Source organism: Zosterops lateralis (assembly GCF_965231275.1).
Source record: "Zosterops lateralis genome assembly, chromosome: 13".
NCBI classification, from domain to species: domain Eukaryota; kingdom Metazoa; phylum Chordata; class Aves; order Passeriformes; family Zosteropidae; genus Zosterops; species Zosterops lateralis.
In genome coordinates, this window is record NC_139773.1 from 7,626,466 (window position 1) to 7,648,940 (window position 22,475).

The 22,475-nt window shown below is 38.4% G+C and overlaps 1 protein-coding gene across 2 annotated transcripts; it reads left to right on the forward strand.

Moving 5' to 3' along the window:
- Positions 1-1,243: 1,243 nt before the first annotated feature.
- On the forward strand, positions 1,244-22,356 carry CCPG1 (cell cycle progression 1). 2 transcript variants are annotated; one of them, XM_083870939.1, is made up of 10 exons: positions 1,244-1,324; positions 5,602-5,726; positions 9,603-9,717; positions 10,180-10,259; positions 10,509-10,716; positions 11,723-11,818; positions 14,780-15,034; positions 18,007-18,128; positions 19,150-20,558; positions 21,744-22,356. In XM_083870939.1, the coding sequence occupies exons 2-10, from the start codon at positions 5,667-5,669 to the stop codon at positions 21,919-21,921; spliced, it is 2,523 nt and encodes an 840-aa protein (XP_083727065.1). In that variant the 5' UTR covers positions 1,244-1,324; positions 5,602-5,666; the 3' UTR covers positions 21,922-22,356. The 2 variants fall into 2 exon arrangements, with proteins under 2 accessions (XP_083727065.1, XP_083727066.1); XM_083870940.1 differs by lacking the exon at positions 11,723-11,818 and having other exon boundaries at positions 21,744-22,355.
- Positions 22,357-22,475: the final 119 nt, after the last annotated feature.

A 22,475-nucleotide genomic window follows, 5' to 3' on the forward strand; every position in this document is an offset into this window, starting at 1 on the left:
ATTTGATTTAGTTCTGACCTTTTCTCTAAGATACAGGAATATGAAAAATAGAGCCCTAGCGAAAAGTACAAGTGACAGTGCTTCCTCCCTCATGTTCACATGCATGTATTTTTATTTTTTATTTTATTTTTTTTCTCTGTACAGAGTGAATTATCATATGACAAATACTTCTTGGTGTGTTAATGGAACGTGCTCTAGCGCTGTATTGATAAGCCTGATGTAAAACTTCTCTAAGGTACCTCCCTAGTGCTGCTGAACAAGCCAGTTACAGCCTGCTGTTCAGAAGTGCAGTGAAGGCTTTTTTCTTTCTCAGTCATATAAGACATGAAGCCAACACTTTAAGTCGCTATCTTAGATAAAACTTGAGTAAGACATTGACTTTATTACTGAGGCCTGTTGTTGTCATCTGGCATTAATTTTTTGTTCCAGTATCAGAGCACTGTTGGGGTCTAAAGCTCTGTTATTTTGGATCTGCTCTGTTTGTACAGTGCCTGTTGCTGAGATGTGGTCCAGGAGCAGGGGTGGGGGTTGAGAGCTGCCTTGTCCCCAGCCTGAGAGGCTCTTTGGGACAGTTTGCCCTGAAGCAGCAGGGCCTGCACTTTGAGGAGAATTTCCAAATTTGTTAATTCCCAGTCATCGTTTTTCCACCTGAGGCTAGATGAATCAAAGATTTGTTTTTAATACAGAACCTTTGGGTTGGACTTTTTTTTTTTTTTTTTTTTTTTTTTTTTTTTTTTTTTTTTTTTAGGGGGGGCATGGAGGGGACATGTTCTGGGGTGTTCTTTGGCGGGGCTTTTTGTTTGGTTGGTTATTAGGGGGTGAGGGTGGTGGTTTTTCCTTTCCCTCAGCACAGGCGTTACTGGCACTGGTAACAGAGCGGGTCTCCCCAGAGCGGGCTGTCCCTGTGCCCGGCCCTCCCGTGGTTACACCGCCACAAGGCTCCCCGCGCAGCCCCCGCCCTGCACGAACGGCGCCGGGGCGGCCGGGCCCGAGCTCGGCGGGGCGGCGTTGCCATGGCGGTGCCCGGGGCGGGCGGCGGGGCGGGCCGGGCGCTGTGGGCTCTGCGGTGTCCGGGCCGCTCGGGCGCTGTGGCCGCTCGGGCGCTGTGGCCGCTCGGGCGCTGTGGGCTCTGCGGTGTCCGGGCCGCTCGGGCGCTGTGGCCGCCGGGCCGCGGCGGGGCGCGGACGGCGCTGGCCCGGGTGCTGCGGGCGCCGCCCCGCGCGCAGGCGCCGGGCCGGGCGGGCCGGGTTGTTTGTGACGGCGTCACCGGCGGCGGCGGCCGCGGCCCCTCGTCCGTGCCGGGCCCCGCCAGGGCCGCGCTCAGGTAGGCGGCGGGACCGGCCCGCGGGGGCGGCCGCCCTGCCCCGGCCCCAGCCCCAGCCCCGGCCCGGCCGCGGGGAGCTCCGGGGGGCGCGGCGGGGAGGGGCCGCCCGGAGCGGGGCAGAGCCCGGGGCCGGGGCCGGGGCCGGGGCGGCCGTTCCTGCGCGGGGAGCGGGGCCGACGGCGGCGCTCGGGGGGCTCCGCGCGGGGGTCCCGCCGTACCGGCCCCGGCCCTGGGCTCTGGCATTTGCCAGCTTCCTTCTCTGTCATGGCCTGCCGCTTGCCCGGCCGGCTGATGCAAGGTGCTCTCTTTCATAAACAGTGTCCTGGCGCTTTAAGGGCGCTGGCGCCGGGCCGCGCTCGGGCTCAGGTGCGCCCCGGAGCACCTGCCCTGAGCTGGGAATGCCCGGCCTGCCCAGGGTCCGGCTTGGACCAGCCACGTTTCCTTCATAACAAGGAAATATTCTATATTTAATATGGGTTGCTTAATGTATTCTTAAAGAAGAATGTTACTTAGGGGAAGAAATTAAAACACTTAGTAGAAATAATAAACTTCCATGAGAGCCCTGAAGTGTAATAGCGCTGAACCTGTTTTTATTTGTGTTGTGCAACAAAGAATCAACTGTAGAAGAGAACTGAGAGTTTGTACTTGGAATGACAGCACAGCAAACTCTGTAGAGCACATTCATATTCCTCTTGGTGCCCGTTACTTGTCTCTGTCAATACTTATTGAAGGTTTTTTTTAGTCTAGGAAATCCTCTTTTTAAATGATAGAACTTAAGGGTTTATTTAGACTGGAGCGGTTGTTCTTTTTGAGACTGGTATTTATTCTGCTTCACAGTGGATAAATAGGATGTGGTGTCTCAGATTTATTTTTATATACATATCTGGGATAACATGGTATTGTGTTATCAACAATACATATGGCTGTAAGCTTTTACACCTTATGCTTCTGGTTTACATTTCACTAGGGATACAAAAATAGTTCACACTTTTGAATTCCTGCCCCCTTCCCCAAATACATACAAATTGAACTGTGAACGTAATGGATATTTATTTTGTCCAAATAGAATTTAAGAAGGTGATGTCCAAATTGGCAATGAGGATATGTAGTGAGCATAGAAAACCAGTGCACCAGGGGGTGTGGTTTTGGTTGTTATTTTTTCCCAAGTCTTTCCTCCTGGCTTGGCCTGACATTACAGGAGATGTGTAACACTCCAGCGTGTCCTCCACTTATCCCTGCTGTTATTGGACTAGAACCCATTAGTGCCATCTCGATTTGTTAGGAAGTTTAAAGGCTTTATGGCTTTTTAATTCCTGCTCAAAGCAATCTTTTTTTAAAACAGTTGCATTCAGGAAGACAGTGGCAGCATTTCCAGCCCCTTTAGGCTGGTTGGAGAAGCATCCTGGGTCTTAGTGGGCCTTTGGCATTTGGTGGAGAATCAAACTGGAGAAGATTTTGTGGGAGGGTCAGTTTGGCCATCGAGTTCAAATTAGTTTTCTGTTTTTCAGTTTACTTAGAGGATTGAATTTGACTGGGGATTTAGTTATGATTATGTGTGTTTTGTTAATCTGTTACAGAAATAAGCTGTTTAGCTGATGATTGAAGTTTAGGAACATTGTACCTAGGTAATTTTTTTATTAAAGCTTTTAAGTCTTTTTGATCTTTTAGATTTAACTAAGTAATAAAGTGCTTTAATTTTGGTAACTGTTTTACATGTGTATGTTTGCTGAATGTACCTGTAGGAATACATTTACCATAGAGATGCCTTTCAGTCTAACGCCAAACTATTTATCTATGGTAATTTGGCTAAATTTAGCAATTCTAACCATAAATCTTAGCATTCTTCTAATTATTCTTTTTTTAAAAATCCATTATTTTTCTTAATGTTAATAGCTTTTCTATTTTGGTGATTTGTCACCTTTATGCAGCTAAATATGCACTATTAGTGTAATATTCTGGTTGAATACAAATAAATAACTTTCAACCAAGGCCATTTATCGAGACAAGCGAGCAAGAGAAAATGATGATGATTGTCTGTCTGCTTGTTTCTCTGGTTTTTTTTTTTTTTTTTTTTTAATATATATATATTGATGGTGCTGGTAACCACGTAGGTCCTGAAACTTTAGTTTGGGATGGGAAGACAGATGTTTATGTGGAAGGCGAAGCCATGGCTGTTCAGAACAGAAGATCCCTTTGGGTTTCTGCAGTGCTCAGTTACCTGTGTGTGTTCTGTGGCTGGGGAGGGAGAGCAGGATGGTGTTTCTGTTGTGTCAGCCTGGGCCCGGGGTGAAATGCTGAGTTTGCTGGAGGAACAGAGATGTTGCAATGTCCAGCACAGAGTCTGCTGTTACAATTTGGGCTTTCAAAATCTGTAGCTGCACTTGTATCAAACTGTACTGGTGCTCTGAAGTTGTATTTTAAGAATTCATTTCAGATTTGGCAAGGCAGCCAGTGATGTTTCTGACAGGTGACGAGTTCTGGTGCTGGGAGTTACCTTCCTGTGAAAGGAATGCTGCTGCTGCTGGATGCCTGCTCACATTTAGAGTAATTAATGACAGCAAGCAGATGCCCTTGTCACATATAAACTCCAGAACTCAGTCTTTGCCATTTGGGCATTTGTTATTTTGATGATTGAAGAAGTGTGATTTAAAAATAAATCATGATTTAAAAAGAAAAAAAAAAAATCCTTGTATGCAGTGTGATTTTAAAAAACCCAAACAGCTCAAACCAAAATAGATTTCTTCCCACCCCCTCCCAACCTGACATTCCTTGGTTGAGATTCCAGGAAAAGCACTAATGAAGGAAGAAAAATATCTGCAGGAAAATGACAGCCATATTCAAAGTAGGCCTTTATAAAAAAGCAGAAATTCAGTTTCTCTCGAAGTTTCATGCCTAAGTTGACTGTTAGTGAATATTTGTGCTTAAATTGTTGTTGTGATTGTCACTGTTGCCTTTTTTTTACAGAGGAACTGTAAATATGTTAGTTGAAGTTGATGAGAAAATAGTTTTTTCTTAGAAAAACATGCAATAACTACCATAATGCAGAGATGTGAGACACATTTACTGTGTTTTGTGAGAAAACTAAATGGAATTGGAAGTTTCATATTTTGTTGTGCCAGTTTCTAGGCACACTGGTGTACTTACATGTTCTCATTCAAAGCTTTGTGTATCATTTCTGTGTTGAGAGGCCGGGAGTGAAGACAGGATTGATGATAAAGTAAAGAGCAAATTAATTTAAACACATACATGCTTTCCTCTGTGTTCTTACTGGAACCAACTAAGAATGGGAAATAAAGTAGGTGTCTTAAATTATGTGATAAAAGCTTTATTGAACCATGATTTCTTAGGCTGTGGGGTTTTTTTTTTATATATTTTTATTTATTTTTTTTATGTTGCTGCATAATATAACTGGCAATCAATTGGAAATTGTTCAATTTTGGGAAGATTTTTTTCCACCCAGATGAATCCATAGTAAATTTTATATAACTACTCAATATATTTTTATTTCAAGGAACAAGAAATGTATTAAACTTCTTTATGAAGTCTTTTTGCTAGTTAAGGACTTAAAAATTGATCTGAATATGCAATGATAATTAATGCTCTGTATTCTTGGTAAATTTAATTCCTGTTAAAAAAGGAGAAAGATAAACAGGCAGCTGCAGTTGGACAGTTCTCTTTTGAAAGTGGCTACCAGTCATCTGGGTAGTATTGTTTAAAAAAAAATACTTTGGGTTATTTTCATGCTGTTTTTGTAGCTGCCAGGTACACTATCAATTTTCCTCAGAGTCAGTGTATTTCAGGGTACTTGAAAGGAGTGAAAGAAACAGGAGACATTGTTTTTGCCCAGTAGTTGAAGGAAATTAGTACCAAAAGATCCTAATCTGTTTGTTCTCAAAAAACCTCACAGTGGTTTTTTTTTTTTAATAAACTGTAGCTTCTTTGCATGTAACAAAGCAGAAATTATTTCATGTACTGAATCGTCTTAAAATTTGTCTATAGCATCATTGTATAACTTTGATTATTAATTTTAGCCTCATGTGTGTGTGTCTCTCTCTAGTCTAAGGCTTTTTGACTGGCAGAAATAGGTATGTACCTAACAAAGCTATATTTGCTCCAAATATAAAGGAAATAATAGGAAATAGATACAAAAGAATGTATTTCCTTTCTCAACTTTTGTTGTTTTTTTTCCCCTCAATTCCAGAATAACAATTTGTGTGTTAGTATATTGTTCTGTAGCATCATGATTTCCATTCTTCTGTTTATTTCTTTTTCAACAGAGCAGTGAAATTGTGCATCTTGCATATTAAAAGAGACTACTGCTTACCTGCAGTGTGCTTTGAAAATGTCTGAGAACTCCAGTGACAGTGATTCATCTTGTGGCTGGACTGTCATCAATCATGAGGTACCCAGTTTCACATTGCTGAAGTTCTGTCAGTGTAAGGCTATCTATATGCAGTAAAATATTATTTCAGCTTAGTAATTCTTGTTTTGTGTAGACTTTACATACCAATAGAGAATGTAGAAGAGAAATTTATTAGTAAATCATAAAACTACTATTTAAAAATGTATAACTTTACTATAGTTGATATAAATTTTGATATTTAAAAGACTTTCTTTTTCTGCAAAGGTTTTACTTTGAAGAGCTGGTAGAATTTTAGTGGCATGCATTCTTCTGTTCCATCCTGCCTGAAAACATTAACATTCTTTATAACTTGTCTATATATTGTTGCTAATATATTTCTTCTCCTGTACCCTCACCAAGACAAACAAAGTTGGGAATACTGGACAGGAAAAATATCTTGAGCAGAAGGGAATGATTCCATGATTTCCCCCAGTTTTTTCTACCACCAAGATACCTGATCTTAATTTCAGCAGTGCCTGAAGACTCTCCTTGCATAGTCTTCCTTAGAGAAAATTAGGATAGGGACGAGTGTGTATTCCATGGCCATAATGGGACAGGTGTCTGGATCTGATGTTGGTTTCAATGTTTGCATTGTGTGGCTGAAATCAATGCTGTCAGTGGAGTCTGGAGAGCAGGAGTCTTGTGTCGAGGTCAGCACTTAGGTTTGATCAAATGACTGCACTGACTGTGGTGATTGAAACGGTGCCTTCAGCACCTGCTCAGGTGTAGACCCATGAATGTAGATAAGAGTGTTTTATCTTCCCTTCCCACAGGGGACAAGGCAGGCCTGAGTTGCTCAGAACCTCTGAGTAGCCCTTCTTGGTAGAGTGGGTATCCAGTATCCTTTCCTCCTTCAGTCCTGAGGATTTTTGTATCTCTTCACATCTTGGCTGATGTGTGAGTGCAGGATGGGTGGGTTGGTTTGCTTGTTTGGTTTGGTTCTTAAGTATTTAGCATTGTCTTGTAAACTGAGGAGGCCACTGAGCCAGAATCCTCAGGACAGATGGGTTGACAGTTTTCCTGGAATGACACTTAAGTATTGCCTGCATCTACTTGTCACCTGCCTCAATTTCAGGGCAAAAAATTTCCAGGACCAGTAGTTGAGATGTTTCATTCGGAGCAGGAAAGTAGGAAAAAATGGCTGAAGATCATGCATGGTGATGAGCTGTCCTTCCCTGCACACTCCCCTGTTTGGCAGGTTATAGTGAAAAGGGGTAACTGGGAACCAAGTGTAACAAACCTGTGATCACACTCGTGTTTTGACAGTTCTGTGTCACAAAGTGATACAGTTTGAAGTTTATAAATATTGGGTGATGCTTTCATTTCTGTTGGCAGCAAAGTGGTATTTAAGAGAGGGTTAAAACTTCTTTTCCTTGTTTTGGGCTGGATGACAGGTTGGGAATCTTGTCACCAGAAGAAACAGAAAACTCAGGCACTCCATTCCTCAAGGCCGAGTGGGCTACAAGAGTGTACAGGCTGCTGGACTCACAGAGTTCAGATAAAAGTGAAAGGATTTAGAGGCTGAGTTCAGCAGTTGAGTTATTCAGCTGTGCAGACTTTATTTTCATTCTTGGGATAGTTATTTTACACTGTAACTGCAAATGAATTATGCAGTCTAAATAAGTTAACATAACACAAGATTGTAGGATGGCTGGGATTTGTCTAGCCAAAGCAAAACAGATTTCTGTGACGTGGAGATTTTGTGTTCCCAGTTACTCATCCCTGAGTCAGTGAAATAAAAATGGGAAAAGAAACACTGGTGTTTCAGAGCTGCCATTTTAAAGCATTTTTCTAGTAGGACAGTTTTGAATCTGAGCATGAGGAAAGTGGAATGGTTGGGATGGCCAGGTACCCTTCACACAGCTCTTACCCAGGGAGGGGAACATGGACTTCTGTAAACTGTAGTGAATTGATTTGGATATTTAGGGCAGGGGTAGAACTATGGGTTAGATAAATTTGGAGTACTGTGCTATTATTTTCTCACATACTGTTGTGACCTGTACTGATGATGACACAGTGGAATATGTTTTTCTGGATATGTTTTGCAGTGAGTTGAGGGGCAAGAAGTGTCGGTTGTCCAGGCTGTGGCTGCAGGGAGCTGGCAGCTCTGTGTTTGCTGGACTGAGTGTGGGCTTTGGACAGAGAAGCAGTGCTGTGCATTGTTGGGCTGCTCCTAAGAAAGGACTTGCTAATTTTGTGTAGGAGGGTAGGAAGGTGACAATATCTTTTCTTGACCTCTTTGCTATTGCTGAAATGGAAGAGTGATGAAGGTCCAGCATCAGATTAAGTGTATCAGAGAGTTCATGCATTCACACCTGTGTGTTTTTAAGCAAAGGATGGCTTACCATGTACTCAGCTAGCCCATTTTCTTGGGTTTTTAGCTAAAACTGTGATCTGTCTTAAGCAATACTCTAGATGTTTTTATTCTTGTGGAGCCTGGGCCAACTGAAATGTTGTTCTTCTTACTCACAATTTAAGAAATTAATGTAGTGGTTCTAGCACACCAGAGAACAATTATCACATAATAAACCCTGTATACCTATCTATAAAACCCAACCAACCCAAAACCCCCAAATAACTTAGTATTTTTTTTCCTGAGATTTCACTCAGATTATTGTCAGTTACTTGTAAATGAGAGCTGAATTTCTGTAAAACACATGAAATCAACGTTGTGATATTTCTGTAGTCAAAAGAAAAAAGTCAAAGTTTAAATGGATACAAAGTGTTTAAAAAGGTACAAAGTATTTAAGTTTTCCAAAGCAGTTAATTTTTGAAGCCTTTTAAAAAGAATCATAACTTTGTAACCTGATCATAGAATGTATCTTACACAGTTCTTTTTGAGGTATCTAATCTTCCTGAAGCCAATCTCTGTAAAAACAAAAGCATATATGTTTGCCTGAGTCCTGAAATGAGACATCCAGGGAAACTGATCTGGAAGTATTGCTGCTACTGTAATTTCACACCTGCTGTTGCAAAAATAGCTATCTCTGTTTACAAAAACAGCTCAACTTATTTATGGATCAGAGTCACTTAGTATTTTTCAGTTATGTTTTGCATGTTTGTAGTTTGCTAATAATCTTACTGGTGTCTCATCAGTACTTTTCGACAAAAACTACAACATAAAGATTAAATATTTGGAATTGTCAAGCATAATGCTTGCCTTTAGTACCCTGCAGTCTCCTGGTGTTGTTTATTTGCAGTTCTTTTTGTGCTCTGGTATTGCTGACTGGCAGCTGACTAATAATGAAGGCTCCTTTCTGGATTAAAGACAGAAACTCAATATAGAGTTTGTATAAATATTTGTTTTTGAGGTGTCAGAGATGTAGTATATAAGCAGCCTTTCAAAATTTCTGACAGGAATTGAGATGGAGTAAAGTTATACATAGTTTTTCCTGGTAGTACTCATGTTGTATGCTTGAAAGTTCTATTTTTGGGATGGGAGGGTGTGTGTATTTGCATACAATAGATAGACCTGGGAGCAAGAATCAAATCCCATATTCAAAACCTCTTCTGTTTCTCTAATTTCCATTTAATAAACAGGTCTAATAAAGACAGTAAAAATAGTTATTTAAAATACTCGGTGTAGTTGTTAATTAATGCCTAAATTGCTGTCATTTTCCCCCCCTAGAACTGTCCTTGTCTAGCTTTTTTTAACCTTGGTCATGAGTATTACACACTAACACTTGTTTCACTCTAGTTAATTATTTGGTATTTCACTTGCTTTTCTTTGCTCAAAGTTGTCTTCAGATTTAAAGGCCCAGTTTTTCTGTTTATGTTTTTATTGCTAATATTCTATTTTCTTTGTAACCCTTTTTTCCTACTTTACTATTGGAAACCCCAGTAACTGTAATGTCCATTCAAATTCTTCACCTTCAGGGTTCTGACATAGAGACAGTGACCTCAGAAAATGGAAGCACAAATGATAACCCTGAATTTGTTTCAGAAGAATATGTTTCTTTGCAAGAAGAGGAGCAGGCAATTGATTTGCAAGGTAAGATATTAAAAGAGGAGCAGTTTCATGAAATAGGTCAATATTTGTTGTAGCATTGGCACAAAATTAGTATTTTCAATAGATTTTTATGTATTTTGTGGACCTCTGTGAAGGTATTTGCTTCACCAGTGTTATGGAAAATATTCAATCATCTACTTTATGAAAGTATTTTTTCCTGAAGTATGTGAAATTAGTAGAATGTCTTTCATTTTATCTGTATTTTAGATGTGTTATAGCATAATATGCACTGGTGTTGCTGGAAGATAGTTTATAGAAGTGTTAGTGCTGAAAGAAGTATTCCCTATTAATAAAAATAATTTGGAAGGAACCATCAATGTTTGTATTCCTAAAAAATGACATTGTGACACTCTATTTTAGTATTATGTGGGTGTGGGCATAATTTGTGGTTGCTGCTTTTAATCCCATGTTTGTTTGATTGTTTATTTCCTCTTTTTGTTACAGCTCAGTGCAGCAATGATGAGGAGATCCCAGCAGTAGATAATACTCTATCTGGTGTTGAGGAAACTCAGACAGTTGCAGAGGTAAATTTCATTACAGATTACATTATTCAGAAGCTTCCGTAAGCCCCATCTGTCAATGGCAAGAAATATTTTGAAGGCATTAAAATAAAGACACAAATTTTTCCTTTCCTAAAGTTCCAACAATTCTGTTTGTTTGTTTGTTTGTTTGTTGGTTTGTTGGTTTGTTGGTTTTTTGTTTTGGTTTTGTTTTGTTTTAATTACTTTAGGTTTTATGTGTCTGAATAATTCTCACATTGTCCCTTTCACTAGGAAAATAAAGAAAAAGTTCCTGATGATGTGTCCTGCATTGGAACAATTAGCGATGATTCTGACATTGTTACACTTGAAGCTCCAAAACCAGAAGAAACTCAGAGTCAGGAGGAAGCTCCAGCTGATGGTGAAGAAGCTCAGAGTTCAGAGGATTTTAACATGGGTTCCTCCTCTAGCAGTCAATATGCATTTTCCCATGTAGAAACTGGTAAGAGCAATACAGTTCTAAGCAACTGTGTGCAAAAATGTCACCAGGAAAAAAATCCCAAACCAATCTTTGGTTAGGGACCCCTCTTTTTGTGGAGAGAGGAGAAAACTAATGGTGTTGTTGAGTACATATCCAAGTATTGGCAATTTCTAGAAAAACTATAGGTGCCCTCTACAATTTTGTCCAAATGTATGTCTGAAATATTTTTGTTTGAAAGCAATCTCTCTCATTAAGTGTTCACTATTTTAAATAGAAAGTTAATTTGTAGCGTATCTTGGAGAATTGAAATTCCTTTTAGTTCACAGAATAATTGTAGGTTTTCTCTTGGCAATATTTTGGGCTTTATATAGAGTTGGCATAAATGACTAGCAAGTGGGAGATGATTTTTGGTGCCATAGGGGCTAAGCAGTATGACTACAAAAACTTGGTACCACTCTCATAGCTATGTAGTGTATATTTATATATTTAAGATACTCCCAGTGCTTGGCTGAAATAAGCAGTGCATTATAATCAGGAGGAAGGAGATGAATATTTGTCCAGTGAAGAGCAACAAACAAAACCCCAACAAATCCAAACAAAAAACTTCCTGTTTTTTTGCTCTTCTCTAGTTCTCTAGTCTTCCCCTATAATTCTTTTTGGCTGCTTGTTTGTAATCTCTTCTGTTCTTTTCATTCTCTCTGACACCTTTATATTGCTGATTTTTATCTTTCAACTTAAGTTTATTACACAAACAGGATTTTACCTAAAACAGTCTTTTATCTTCGAATAGGATACAGAATTATTAAATGTTTGTGTATCTGTGTAGTATCCACTGGAAACAGAAAGTGACAGCTTGGCATCTAATTATAACCAGTGAAGATTTGTAACAAAGCTGTCACCTTCTTTAAGTCTTCTGGGGAATCTGACTTAATTTTTAAATTAGGATTTAGTTGACTTTGTTTTTTTCTTTTAGAGATGAGTTCTAAAAGTGCCTTTTTTTTTCCCCCTATGTTTTTGTACACAAAAGTCAGTTGGCTGGAGAAGCTGTGGAAGATTCCTGATTGTGTAAGGGGATGGGGAAATGAGGTGAAAGAGCATGTATCTCGCAGTCTTCCTTTCCAAGGTGGTGTGATTAAATTTGATCAGCTTGTGCAAAGCTGATTGCTTATGGCTTGCATGGAGTGTTCTTACCATTTCTGACAGCAATCTGACTTGATCTTGTAGTAGTCATATTCTAGACAGATGCTGAAAGCCAATCCTCGCTGAAGAACTTGGCTAAGCTGCCGGTGTCTTATGTGCTTCTTTAAAAGGATGTTAACCTTGCATGTAGGTTTGGAGCAGACATCAGTAAGGTCTGTAATATATTTTAATGTGTGTGCTTGGTTGTTTAAATGGAGAGTTCTTGTTGGATTCCAAGCCTACGTGTGACTTGCAAAAAGAATTTATTCCTTCTAACTATAAGCTGATTTCAGCATGGCCTTTAGTGCTGTGCATTCAATTGATCAAGTATTGCAGAAAATGCCGGGAGTACTTTTGCAATTATTTTATATGTTGAAGTTTTAGCGGGGACAAAAAGTGGCAACAGAAATCTTTGCCATCCACTTCCTGTTGAGTTTTCTTTTGTGTTGGAAAAGGATGAGCCTCAGATTCTTCCTAATGTAGATACTAAAGTGTCCTACAAGGATTTTCTGCCACTTCTTTTTGCAAACTAATTCCTGTTTAGGCTGTCTTCATCATGCAAACAGAAATGTTTTAATACTGCTTCATGAGTGACATTAAGCCAGCAGAAGTACCCATATGCTGCAGTGAACTCTCTCAGAGCTGTGTCTGTGCAGAAATGTCAGCTGACTTAATCTGATTTCTGGTGTAGATCTTGCACTTCAAAATCACAGTAGAAACTAGGATTTTGGACTGCTATTGTGGTCACACTTTGTTTCAATTGTAGTCCTTTCCATCCTGGTACTGTTAGAGCACAGCTTTGTACTGAACTCTTGCAGCAGCTGTAAGGCAGTGTCTTTCTTGCCTGAAAGTGTAATTGCTGTTGACAACTTGCCAGTAAGTGCTTATGAATGGCTTTAAGTGTCTTACAGTATTTTTCTTTCTGATTGTTTTTTTTTTTCTCCTTTCCTATTCTTTGCTGTCCAGTGTGTATCAAAGAATTTTCCCATTTGCCTAGAAGCAGCTTCACCACTTAATGACTCCTTAACCACTTTTGTATTCCATATGTGTAAGCTTCCTTGGTTGTTGAAAAACTAAAAATCCCCACAGAGGAGCAAGAATAACACCTAAGTTTACTAAGTTTGTCCTGTATATTTCTCTGTAATGTCTGACCTCTGCATTCTAGGAATGCATTCTGAATGTTTGCCTTTGTTTTCCAGGATTGGGAAGAATGCATCTGCTTAAATGACTGATTCTAAAATAGTGTCCTTGTCTACTAAGCTATATAAATTCATTTAAGTGTCTGCATGTCTGAATCATTGTTTAAGTGATTTGTCTTTATTGCAAAGTCTGCTTGGTTGGTCTGGTTTGACTGATTTACTAAAATGGAGTTTTTTATTAAGGGGGAAGTTGTCTTTCATAATCTGTCATGTTGCTTGTCCATGGACTTAGAAATTAGAAGTGTTCCAAATACCAACTGATAATATTTTCTGGGATTGATGCAATCACTTCTATCGAGTTGTAATTTATTTTAAGTGAAGAATCTTAAGTGGTAATGCGTTTTATAGATAATAGCTAGTACAGCTTGGTATTCTTGTCTGTTCAGTGATGTGTGCATGGCTTTGCTCAAACAAATGATTTTTCAGTTGTGAACTGTTCAAGGACAGTCTCTCTATATTTGTATTTTTACATTTTGAGTAATGATGTAATTTCTAGGAGGGGCATTAGCATTGTGTGATTGTAGCAGCAAAATTAGTGTCCAAGCAGGAGCACTTTGTCATGTCTGGAGACTTCACTGATCCCTTTGAATTTATTGCAGACATGTGAATTAGGTACAGAATGTAGATACTTGAAAGATACTTTTCCACCCTACTACTGCTTCCCCTTGATATTTACCTTGCACTTGAAAGATAGGCTTTTAAAGGAGGGAGATTAAATAATAATTACTTATATACTAGATTATATAAATCTATTTACAGTAGCAAACATTTGTACAAATGGGAACAAGCAATTACAGCTCTGTTGTTGTTCTCCTGGTTAGAATATGTGGCTTTTGGGCCTTTGGAACATGAACATACAAATGGTATAATAAATACAATTTTGCAAGGATTCTATAAAAGATATTTTTTTAGGGTTAGAATTTGTTCTTATCTCAAATCTTGTCCAATTTACCAAAACTTCAGTCAGGTAATAGCAGAGTGTTGGGAAAGAGCAAATAGAAAAGTACTTGTGTTTTTTTTTTTCCTGTGCAGTAGTGGTTGAAAATGGCATTTTTAAAAGGTGGGTAAAGGTGTTTACAGATAGTATATGGTAGGTATTAAGATAAACTAAATTGCATATTTAAATGAATTTGTATCTTCATTTTGAATATTTCTAATAGCTACATTAATGGAACTTTAATGGAATTTTGTCTGCAGTTGCATGCAGATCACAGAATGAAGTTTTTTGAGAATATGGAACGAAACCTTGTCTGTCTTCTAGGAGGCCTTCTTTTAGCAAGCCTTTATATTGCTCTTTCATTATTAAGTATTTCAGTTTTAATAGCTGCAAGAGGAGGAAAACTGAATTCTTAGTCTTTCTACCTCCCATGAATTTGCAGAGGCAGTACATGTAGATGCTTTAGGCAGCAGGATTGACTGAATCACTTAGTAATGAGTGAATGATAAGGTACGGGGAAGTGCCATACAACTTTTTACTGATGATTTCTCGATTCTCTATCATTTAGTTTTAAAAAAAATAATATTTAACTTTGGAGAGCACACATTCCTTGCATAATTTCCATCACAAACGATATGATTAGAATTTTAATTTTGTCTTATTAACGTTCCCAAAGATAAATGCCAAATCTATTTTATGGCTCTTGATACTCAGTTTCCTCTTGACCGCAGTATTTAATGTATTTTAAATATCGTGTGTTGCTTTCCAGTGTTCCCCTCTCAGGGCAGCGTAGCCGAGTCCAGCAGCGATGACAGCAGCGGCCAGAGCAGCCCCGCGGTGCGCAAGCGGCGCCCCAGGAAACGCGGGGTGTCGGGCTGTGAGCCCGAGGGGCCGGCCCCGGGCCCCGCCGAGGTGGAGCCGCCCCGGGAGGAGCAGCACAAGCGCCAGTTCAGCAGCGGCCTGAACAGATGCATCATCCTGGCGCTGGTGATCGCCATCAGCATGGGCTTCGGGCACTTCTATGGTGAGTTCAGGGACAGCAGGACACATGATGTCCGCAGCTGATGTAGCAAATGCTGGTTTGTTGTGGCTGCGATGTTTTTTCTTGTTCTCTGCTAACAACCTAAACCTAAAAATGAGAGAAAGCAACTGCTGCTGTGTTGGTAATATAGGGATGTCCTTCAGCAACTGTATGTAATATGCACTACTTTGTATAGTAATGTGGTAAATCGTGATTTTTCCTGAGTAGCTCTAGTTTTATATGCGTGTCTGAAAAGACTCATGATTCATTTGGAGATGGGGAATATAATTCTCTTTGCATTTGGTGTTGACTAATTTTTAAGGGTTTAAATTTTGGCACTTCTTTTGAGATTTGTATTGATTTTCACTTGATCTTAATTTTTTTTTATTCTTAGGTACACCTGAAGGTAAGAGCCTTGAGTGATGTACCATGGCTGCTGTGCTTGCATTCAGATTTACTTTTTAAACCATGTGTGTGTGTATGTGTACACACACATCCATCTCTGTATGCGTACTTACATTATGAAAACAAAAGAAAAAACGAAGTCTCAGGAATTGCTATAATCTCACGTATAACTAATCCAATTGTACAAACACATTCTGTGTAGCAGGTACAGCAGGTAGTAGTAACTGCTGTGAAAACTGGTTGATGAACATTGTCATGCTAGAGGCATGGGGAGCACAATGACCAGACCAGTCTGTGAAAGTGCTTGTGGTGGGAACTTGAGATTTCAATTTTTAATCACTTCACTGTGTTTAGTTTGGTGTCAATGATGAATACTATCCTTTTAAAGAACTTGGAGATCTGTGGATGAAAAATACACTTTGAATATGGATTCAGAGTAATGCATTTTTAAAGGAATTGTTCATTCATTAAATCTGTACTTCTAAATAAAAATTGTCATCACTGATGACAGTAATTGCAGCATTTTCAGCAGAAAGAAGGCAACTCTATGTGGCTTCAGTTTTTGTTTCTTCAGGTGAAAGTTCTTCATGGTTATGTGGTAACTTGTCTTTCTACCACTAGAAAGGAAATGAAGTCCTGGTTCCATCTTCCTGTTTTTAGGTTTGGGGTTTTGTTTTCAACACAAACTTGCAGAGAGAAGTTCATCTCCCTAGAGGACTACTTTGTATTTTTGTGGTTCAGCTTGGAATGAATGTTTCCCACAACACTCTTCTAATGTTAGGCTAATTGGCATGTAAGAGGACTGGAAATTATAACTTTTTATAAAATTACTTTTCTTTTTTTGGGTCAATATCAGTATAGTGTTTTCCTTTTAGCTGGAGCTCCAGGACCCCCTTAAGACTTTTAGAGATGTAGAAGACAACTAGGGTTAGATTTTAATCAATAACTGTATCCTAATCAGTATTAAAATGAGTTAACTGGCTTTATGCTTTAGGAAGTAGAACTGAAAGAGGGAAAACTTTTCAGGTAACAGGTGAACCTTAAATTAGGTAGACAGTCCTTGCTAGAAAAATGTCTCCTTATGGACATTCAGGTATTTCATTTTTTTTCTTTAACCAGAAACTGCAAGGGGGACTATAGCTATAATGCTAGGGATTTAGATGGATTACTTAAAGAATCTGAAGGGTACTGCGACTTAGACTACCAGCTGGAAACACAAACCAATTACTGAGGAATGGCACCTCCATATGTTCATTTTCTGTGCTACTAAATGTAATTTTTGCCTCCTGTCCCTAAATTAGGATTTTTGATAAGGAGAGAAAGAGAGCTTTAAGTGTTTTTCTGTAATTCAGGTTCTACCTAACATGAACCCTTTACACTAAATGATGATTTTTCAGATGCAGGCTTTAGATCTATGGACTTTTTCAAAAGTATCTATAAAGGATAAATATTAAAACTAAATTTTTGTCAGTATACTTAAATTCATTTATAAAATTATCTATCCTCCCAAGAAGTGTTTACTAGGACTCTGCAGACTTAAAATCATTGCTATAGAAATGTTGCCTTTGCTTAGCTGAATTGAACTATTATAGTTCAACTTGGTTTAATATAATAGGTTTTTTTAAGGTCACACTTGACAATAGGTAAAAATTAGGAGAGCACAAAACATCCATCAGTGTAAGTGTACTTACAGTATTTCTTCTGTTTAACAATGTATCTCCCTCTGTCTTTAAATACAGAAATAGGGCTCTGAATATGCTGCATTGGTTTTGAAAGAAATATCTAAAAAATTGCTGTTGCCTTCCTCTCTAGAGTTAATTCAAGAGAGTCTTAAAAGCAAATATATAAAAATTACATCAGTGTTAGGATTTAGAGAACATGTGTTAGGTGAGGAAGTACCAGTCAAGAAGTTGTTCTTGACAAAAAAAGTTGGTGGTTAGTACAACAAAGATAATTTTTCTGAAAACCAGGATGTCGCAGCCTTTGTCTGACAATTGCAAAACAGGACAATTGCTTACTCTGCAGCCTTGGCTTATGGATAAGGACAAGACAGGGCCTGCAGTACTTGCTGCTTTGTGAGCAGTGTGTGATAATTGTATTTCTGCATGAAAATTTAAATACTGTGCTAATACCCTCTTATTCATGTAATTCAATTAACAGTCAAGGTTGTTGTTCTGAAGTGGATAATGCATGGACCAATAATCACCCTTTTATCCTGGTTCACTTGCATGTGACAAAAAAACTTACAGAGAAGTCACAAATATTCTTTCCTGCATAACTTTTGTTCATTTGGATCTAACTTATTTCTATGTAGTATTCTAAAATTCCTTTATTTGTTATTAATGAAAAAAAACAGTGTAGAAGCAAATTTTTGGGTCTGAGAAATTGTTTATCATTGAAAGAAAGAATTTTGCTACAGGTAAACAGTTACTGGTAAGGACAGGGCTGTAATGGCAAGGTAAGAATGCTTTTGAATTTGCAGAGAGAATGAAGATGATGTTTAAGTTCCTCTGTTCCTCTAACTGCTTACTCTAAGTCAGTTTATCAAAATAATTTTTTTATCTTTGTAGGTACAGTGCAGATCCAGAAGCAGCAGCAGCTGGTGACAAAGACACGTGAATTAAAAGATATGAAAGATGACCTTTACCAGTGCCAACAAGAGCAAGGAGATCAAGTGCACCACAAAGTGGGGGTAGGTGTGAGCTTAGCTGGAAGTCATTGCATAATTCTGTCATTATGTGTGGGTATTACATAAAGCAAAATTAATTTCTCACACAAATCGATTACATTTTTGTTTTTAGTAAGTTCTTTCAGAGAACTTTCCTCTGAATTCTTGACAAAGATTTATGTTGATTGTGTTTGCTTTTGGAATGTGTTTAAACAATACTGGGTTTTATGTCTGTAGCCTAGGAGTTATCTGTACACAGAGACACTGTTTCCCTGTGATGCAATGCCAGGTTGTCATTAATGGGGACAGCTGAAGTAGAAAATGCTTGTAAAAACATGTTGAACCTACAGGTTTTGCGAATTTGCTTTCTAAATTATCAATGGTTACTAATTTTTAAAATACATAAACCATACTTCTGGTTTTTTACTGTTGCATCATCCAGAGGGAAGATTATGGAGTCTGGTTTTTTTTAGGTTTTCTTTTATGTGTCTGTTAGCAGCATTTGTACATAATTCAGTATGTTCTAGAGCTTGTCAATGATGCCAACAGACTGGGGAGCTCCTTTTGTGTTAATATGTAGTTACACAAACAGGTATTTTCAGTGACAGATTTGGTTCAAAATCAGTTTGACTTTCTGCCTCAACAGCTAAATGCCTTTGCTTCTGCTAATTTATTTTTGTAATCTTTAAATCCAGTTTGTTGAACAGCAAACGTGCACATTTTGATTTCCTTTTAAGATGTTAGAGTTCATGTACCCAGCTACCTATCCTTTAGCTAGTTAAACCAATACAAGTGAGGGGTGATGACCTCTGGCTGCCTGCGGGAGTTTCTCACATGCTCTTTGTTGCCAAGAAAGCGTGTGATAAACAAACCCAACTGAGATAAACAAACCAGCTCTATTTTTGCATCTTGCTGAGCATGTTTCACTGCATCCAAAATGACAAGCAAGCTCTGTTTGGGCTACCTTGATTTTTCATCTTTTGAGATAAAATTGTAACAGTTCTCATAGTGGTATTTCTGCTTGTTTTCTTTTTGTTTCTTTTAGTCACTCAAGGGAGATCCTGCCACGTGTTTGACCTTTACTGAGGTGCAGAAGAAATCCTTTGATTCTCAAAAAAAGAGTCTTGCTGCAGAAAATCAGCACTTAAGAGAATCTCTAGAGAAGGAAGAAAAAGCTTTGGCCTCACTTCAGGAAGAATTAAGGAAGCTAAGACAACAAATTAGAAACTTAGAAGATAAAGGTAGTAGCACTGAATCTATTGTAATAGAAAATCAGAAACTAAGGGAGCATTTGGAAGAGGAAAAGCAAAGGAACAGCAATTTTCTCAGGCAAAAGGAAACACTGTTTGCAGAGGCACAGATGTTGAGGCGAGAATTGGACAAAGAACGTCATGTTACAGAAGCTCTGAAAAAAGAACTGGAACAGTTAAGTTCTCGTCAAACCCCTGACAGTGCTAGTGATGATGATGAGACATTAAGAGAAAATCAAGAAATAGAAACTCTGCGAGGAAGACTGGTAGAACTAGAAAAAAAACTAAACTTTGAGCAACAACGCTCTGACTTATGGGAGAAGCTGTATGTTGAAGCAAAAGACCAATCTGAAAAACAAGAAAGTCATGAAAATGGACAGAAGAAAGGTGCTAAAGGGCAAAATAAGAGTAGGAAGAAGTCAAAGGAGACATTTTTTGGTTCAGTTAAAGAAACTTTCGATGCTATGAAAAATTCCACAAAAGAGTTTGTAAGACACCATAAAGAAAAGATTAAGCAGGCTAAAGAAGCAGTGAAAGAAAACTTGAAAAAGTTCTCTGACTCTGTAAAGTCTACGTTCAGACACTTCAAAGACACCACAAAAAACATCTTTGATGAAAAAGAGAAGTCATCAGGCGATAAAAGATATGAGGCCAACAAGAAAGCTCGAACTTTTTACCGAGACCATAACTCCTACGAGAATCTGAAGCACATGCATTACAGGGGACCTCACATGCCAAAAGAATCCAGAAATGGAAGAAAACATCATTTTACAACATTTGAAAAAGATTCAGATTCCCAGAAATGTCTCAATGATCATTTTTGTAACAGAAAACATCAGTTTGCCCTAAAGGGCTGCTCTGGTATTTTTGAATGTGCACATCAAGAATTCATTAGTCTCTTTAACAGAGTTTCGGATCCCATCAGGGTGGATGAATTTAATCGGCTCATGAGAAAGTATTTGCAACAAGTTGTACATAACTTTCATCACTGGAGAGAACTAGAAAATTTCATCAGTAAGTTTTTTCACAATGGATTGTTTATACACGACCAGATGCTGTTCACTGATTTTGTTAATGATGTCAAGGACTACCTGGAAGATATGAAGGAATACCAAAGTAATAATGAAAAGGTTTTTGACGATTTGGACAAATACGTCTACAGATACTACTTCCATTATGATAATTCACCCCAGTATGGACCCAGGTTTGTTTCCATGTTTCCTGAACTTGATAACACAAAGTGGTTTTTGTAAAGACAACCAATGTCCTTGTTTTAATAGATGGTCTTTGAGCAGGTATGTGTATATATGTGTGTGTGTGTATACATATACATACATATGCTAGATTTCTGAAGGACTTAGTGGAAATATTAGATGATATTATATAAAGTGGATCTGTAGTACCTTTTATGTAACTTGTGTGTGTGCACATAGCACCATCTGATGTTTCTGCTGGGTTCTTCAGAAAACTGTAACTGCCAGTAGGATTTCTTTGGACTGAACAGCTCTGATTGCCCATCTGATGGAATGAATAACTGTCTTGGAGCATTAACTAGGGCTTCCTTGTTGTCCTTTGCTGAATGAGGTTTTTGAGTATATTTGAGGTGTCTCCGAGTCCTGTTCTAGCAGATACATTTCACTGCTGTCTTGTAGATTAGTGTAACACTGGGTTAGCCTGTATGCCCAGAGCGGAGCTCATCACGCAGCAGGCTTTAGTTCAGATCCTGAAATGGCTAAATTTTGTTCAGACTTGCTCACAATGGCCCTTGGTGTCAATTGTTTCCTGCATTCCTTTCCTGGATCTAAAGGTGTTCTCAGGGCTTTACAGATTTACACTTGTATTATTTATAATTTCATATACTTTACTGCAGCTGGAACTCTTGAGTTATTAACTACTTTGGGGTTACTAAATATTGTGAGGTAGCACTTTCTCTTATTGAAAGCTGAACCATGAGGGTGATAGTCCTATTACCAGCTATCAAGTTAATGTGGTTTTGGCAAACACGTAAGGTTTATAATTTTACTTATAGTCCATCTTTCTAATTTATTATGAAATGAACTTCAGTTTTAAAAATTAGGCATTTAAATACGTAATTTGTGAGAATTTCAGCTTGCAGAAAAACAATTCCAAATTCTTTTACTGATACTGTCATAGAGGAGTTTGTGGCATCAGCTGCATTTTTACTTTTAGAAAGCATTTCTTTTATATGTACCACCTTATTGATAATTTAAACAAACAAATGCCTTCCCCATTTTTCTTACAAGCTAAAGGACTACTTACTACTAATTGTGTTTTCAATGAACCTCAGCATGTTAAAAGCTGTACTTGAAAATGTAATTGTGTTTCAAAATGCTTTTAGTAGTAATAAGCTTTTGTTTACTCCTTGCAGTCGACCTAAAAGACCTTTTACACAAACTGAAAATTCCAGACATGAAAAACAAGCTCAGAAGTACCAACACCGTAATAAAAGAGAAGGTAAATGGCATAAACATGGTCGCACTAATGGAAGACACATGGCAAACCTTGAAATAGAATTGGGGCAACTACCCTTTGATCCAAAATATTGAGTAATTTATTGTAAAAATTAAGATTAAAATTCACATACTCTCTGGAACCTAATTGTTTTTCAACAAAGCAGCAAGATGCAAATTTTTTTTTCTGAATAATTTGATTTTTACACATTTTTGTTAACAGGCTTTTTAATTTGCATATTCTGTACCGTTGCTTTAACTGTTCTTTGGAAGTGAAGATAGTTTGGGTGCCAGCAGTATTGTTGCAGAAACTAGGCATGCCATGACCTGTGTATGAAAAAATGCTTAATTGCATTCCATTAGTGTAGTTAAAGCTTGAGCCATGCATAATGTACCAACTACTAACTCCAGTGTTTGATATACTAATTTCATCTCATCCTTCAAAAAATAGGTCAACATCGTGGTAATGTATTTGTTAGTGTTTTGTAACCTTATATTTGCTTCCTGTCTTTGGGGGGGGGGGGGCGTGTTCAAGAGCCTGTTGAATTGTGAAGAATTTGCTGTGCTGCATTCTAATCAGCGTGCTGATTTAAACACTTGAAATGTCTTGCATATCTGCATATTGTAGAAGAAAAATAAAAGAGACATTG

Bases quoted from the DNA above. Each gene is read 5' to 3' on its own strand.
- CCPG1 (XM_083870939.1), top strand. From the start codon at position 5,667: ATGTCTGAGAACTCCAGTGACAGTGATTCATCTTGTGGCTGGACTGTC. The intron at 9,718-10,179 runs GTAAGATATTAA...TTTTTGTTACAG, and splicing joins GCAGGCAATTGATTTGCAAG to CTCAGTGCAGCAATGATGAG. The intron at 10,717-11,722 runs GTAAGAGCAATA...TGTACACAAAAG, and splicing joins ATTTTCCCATGTAGAAACTG to TCAGTTGGCTGGAGAAGCTG.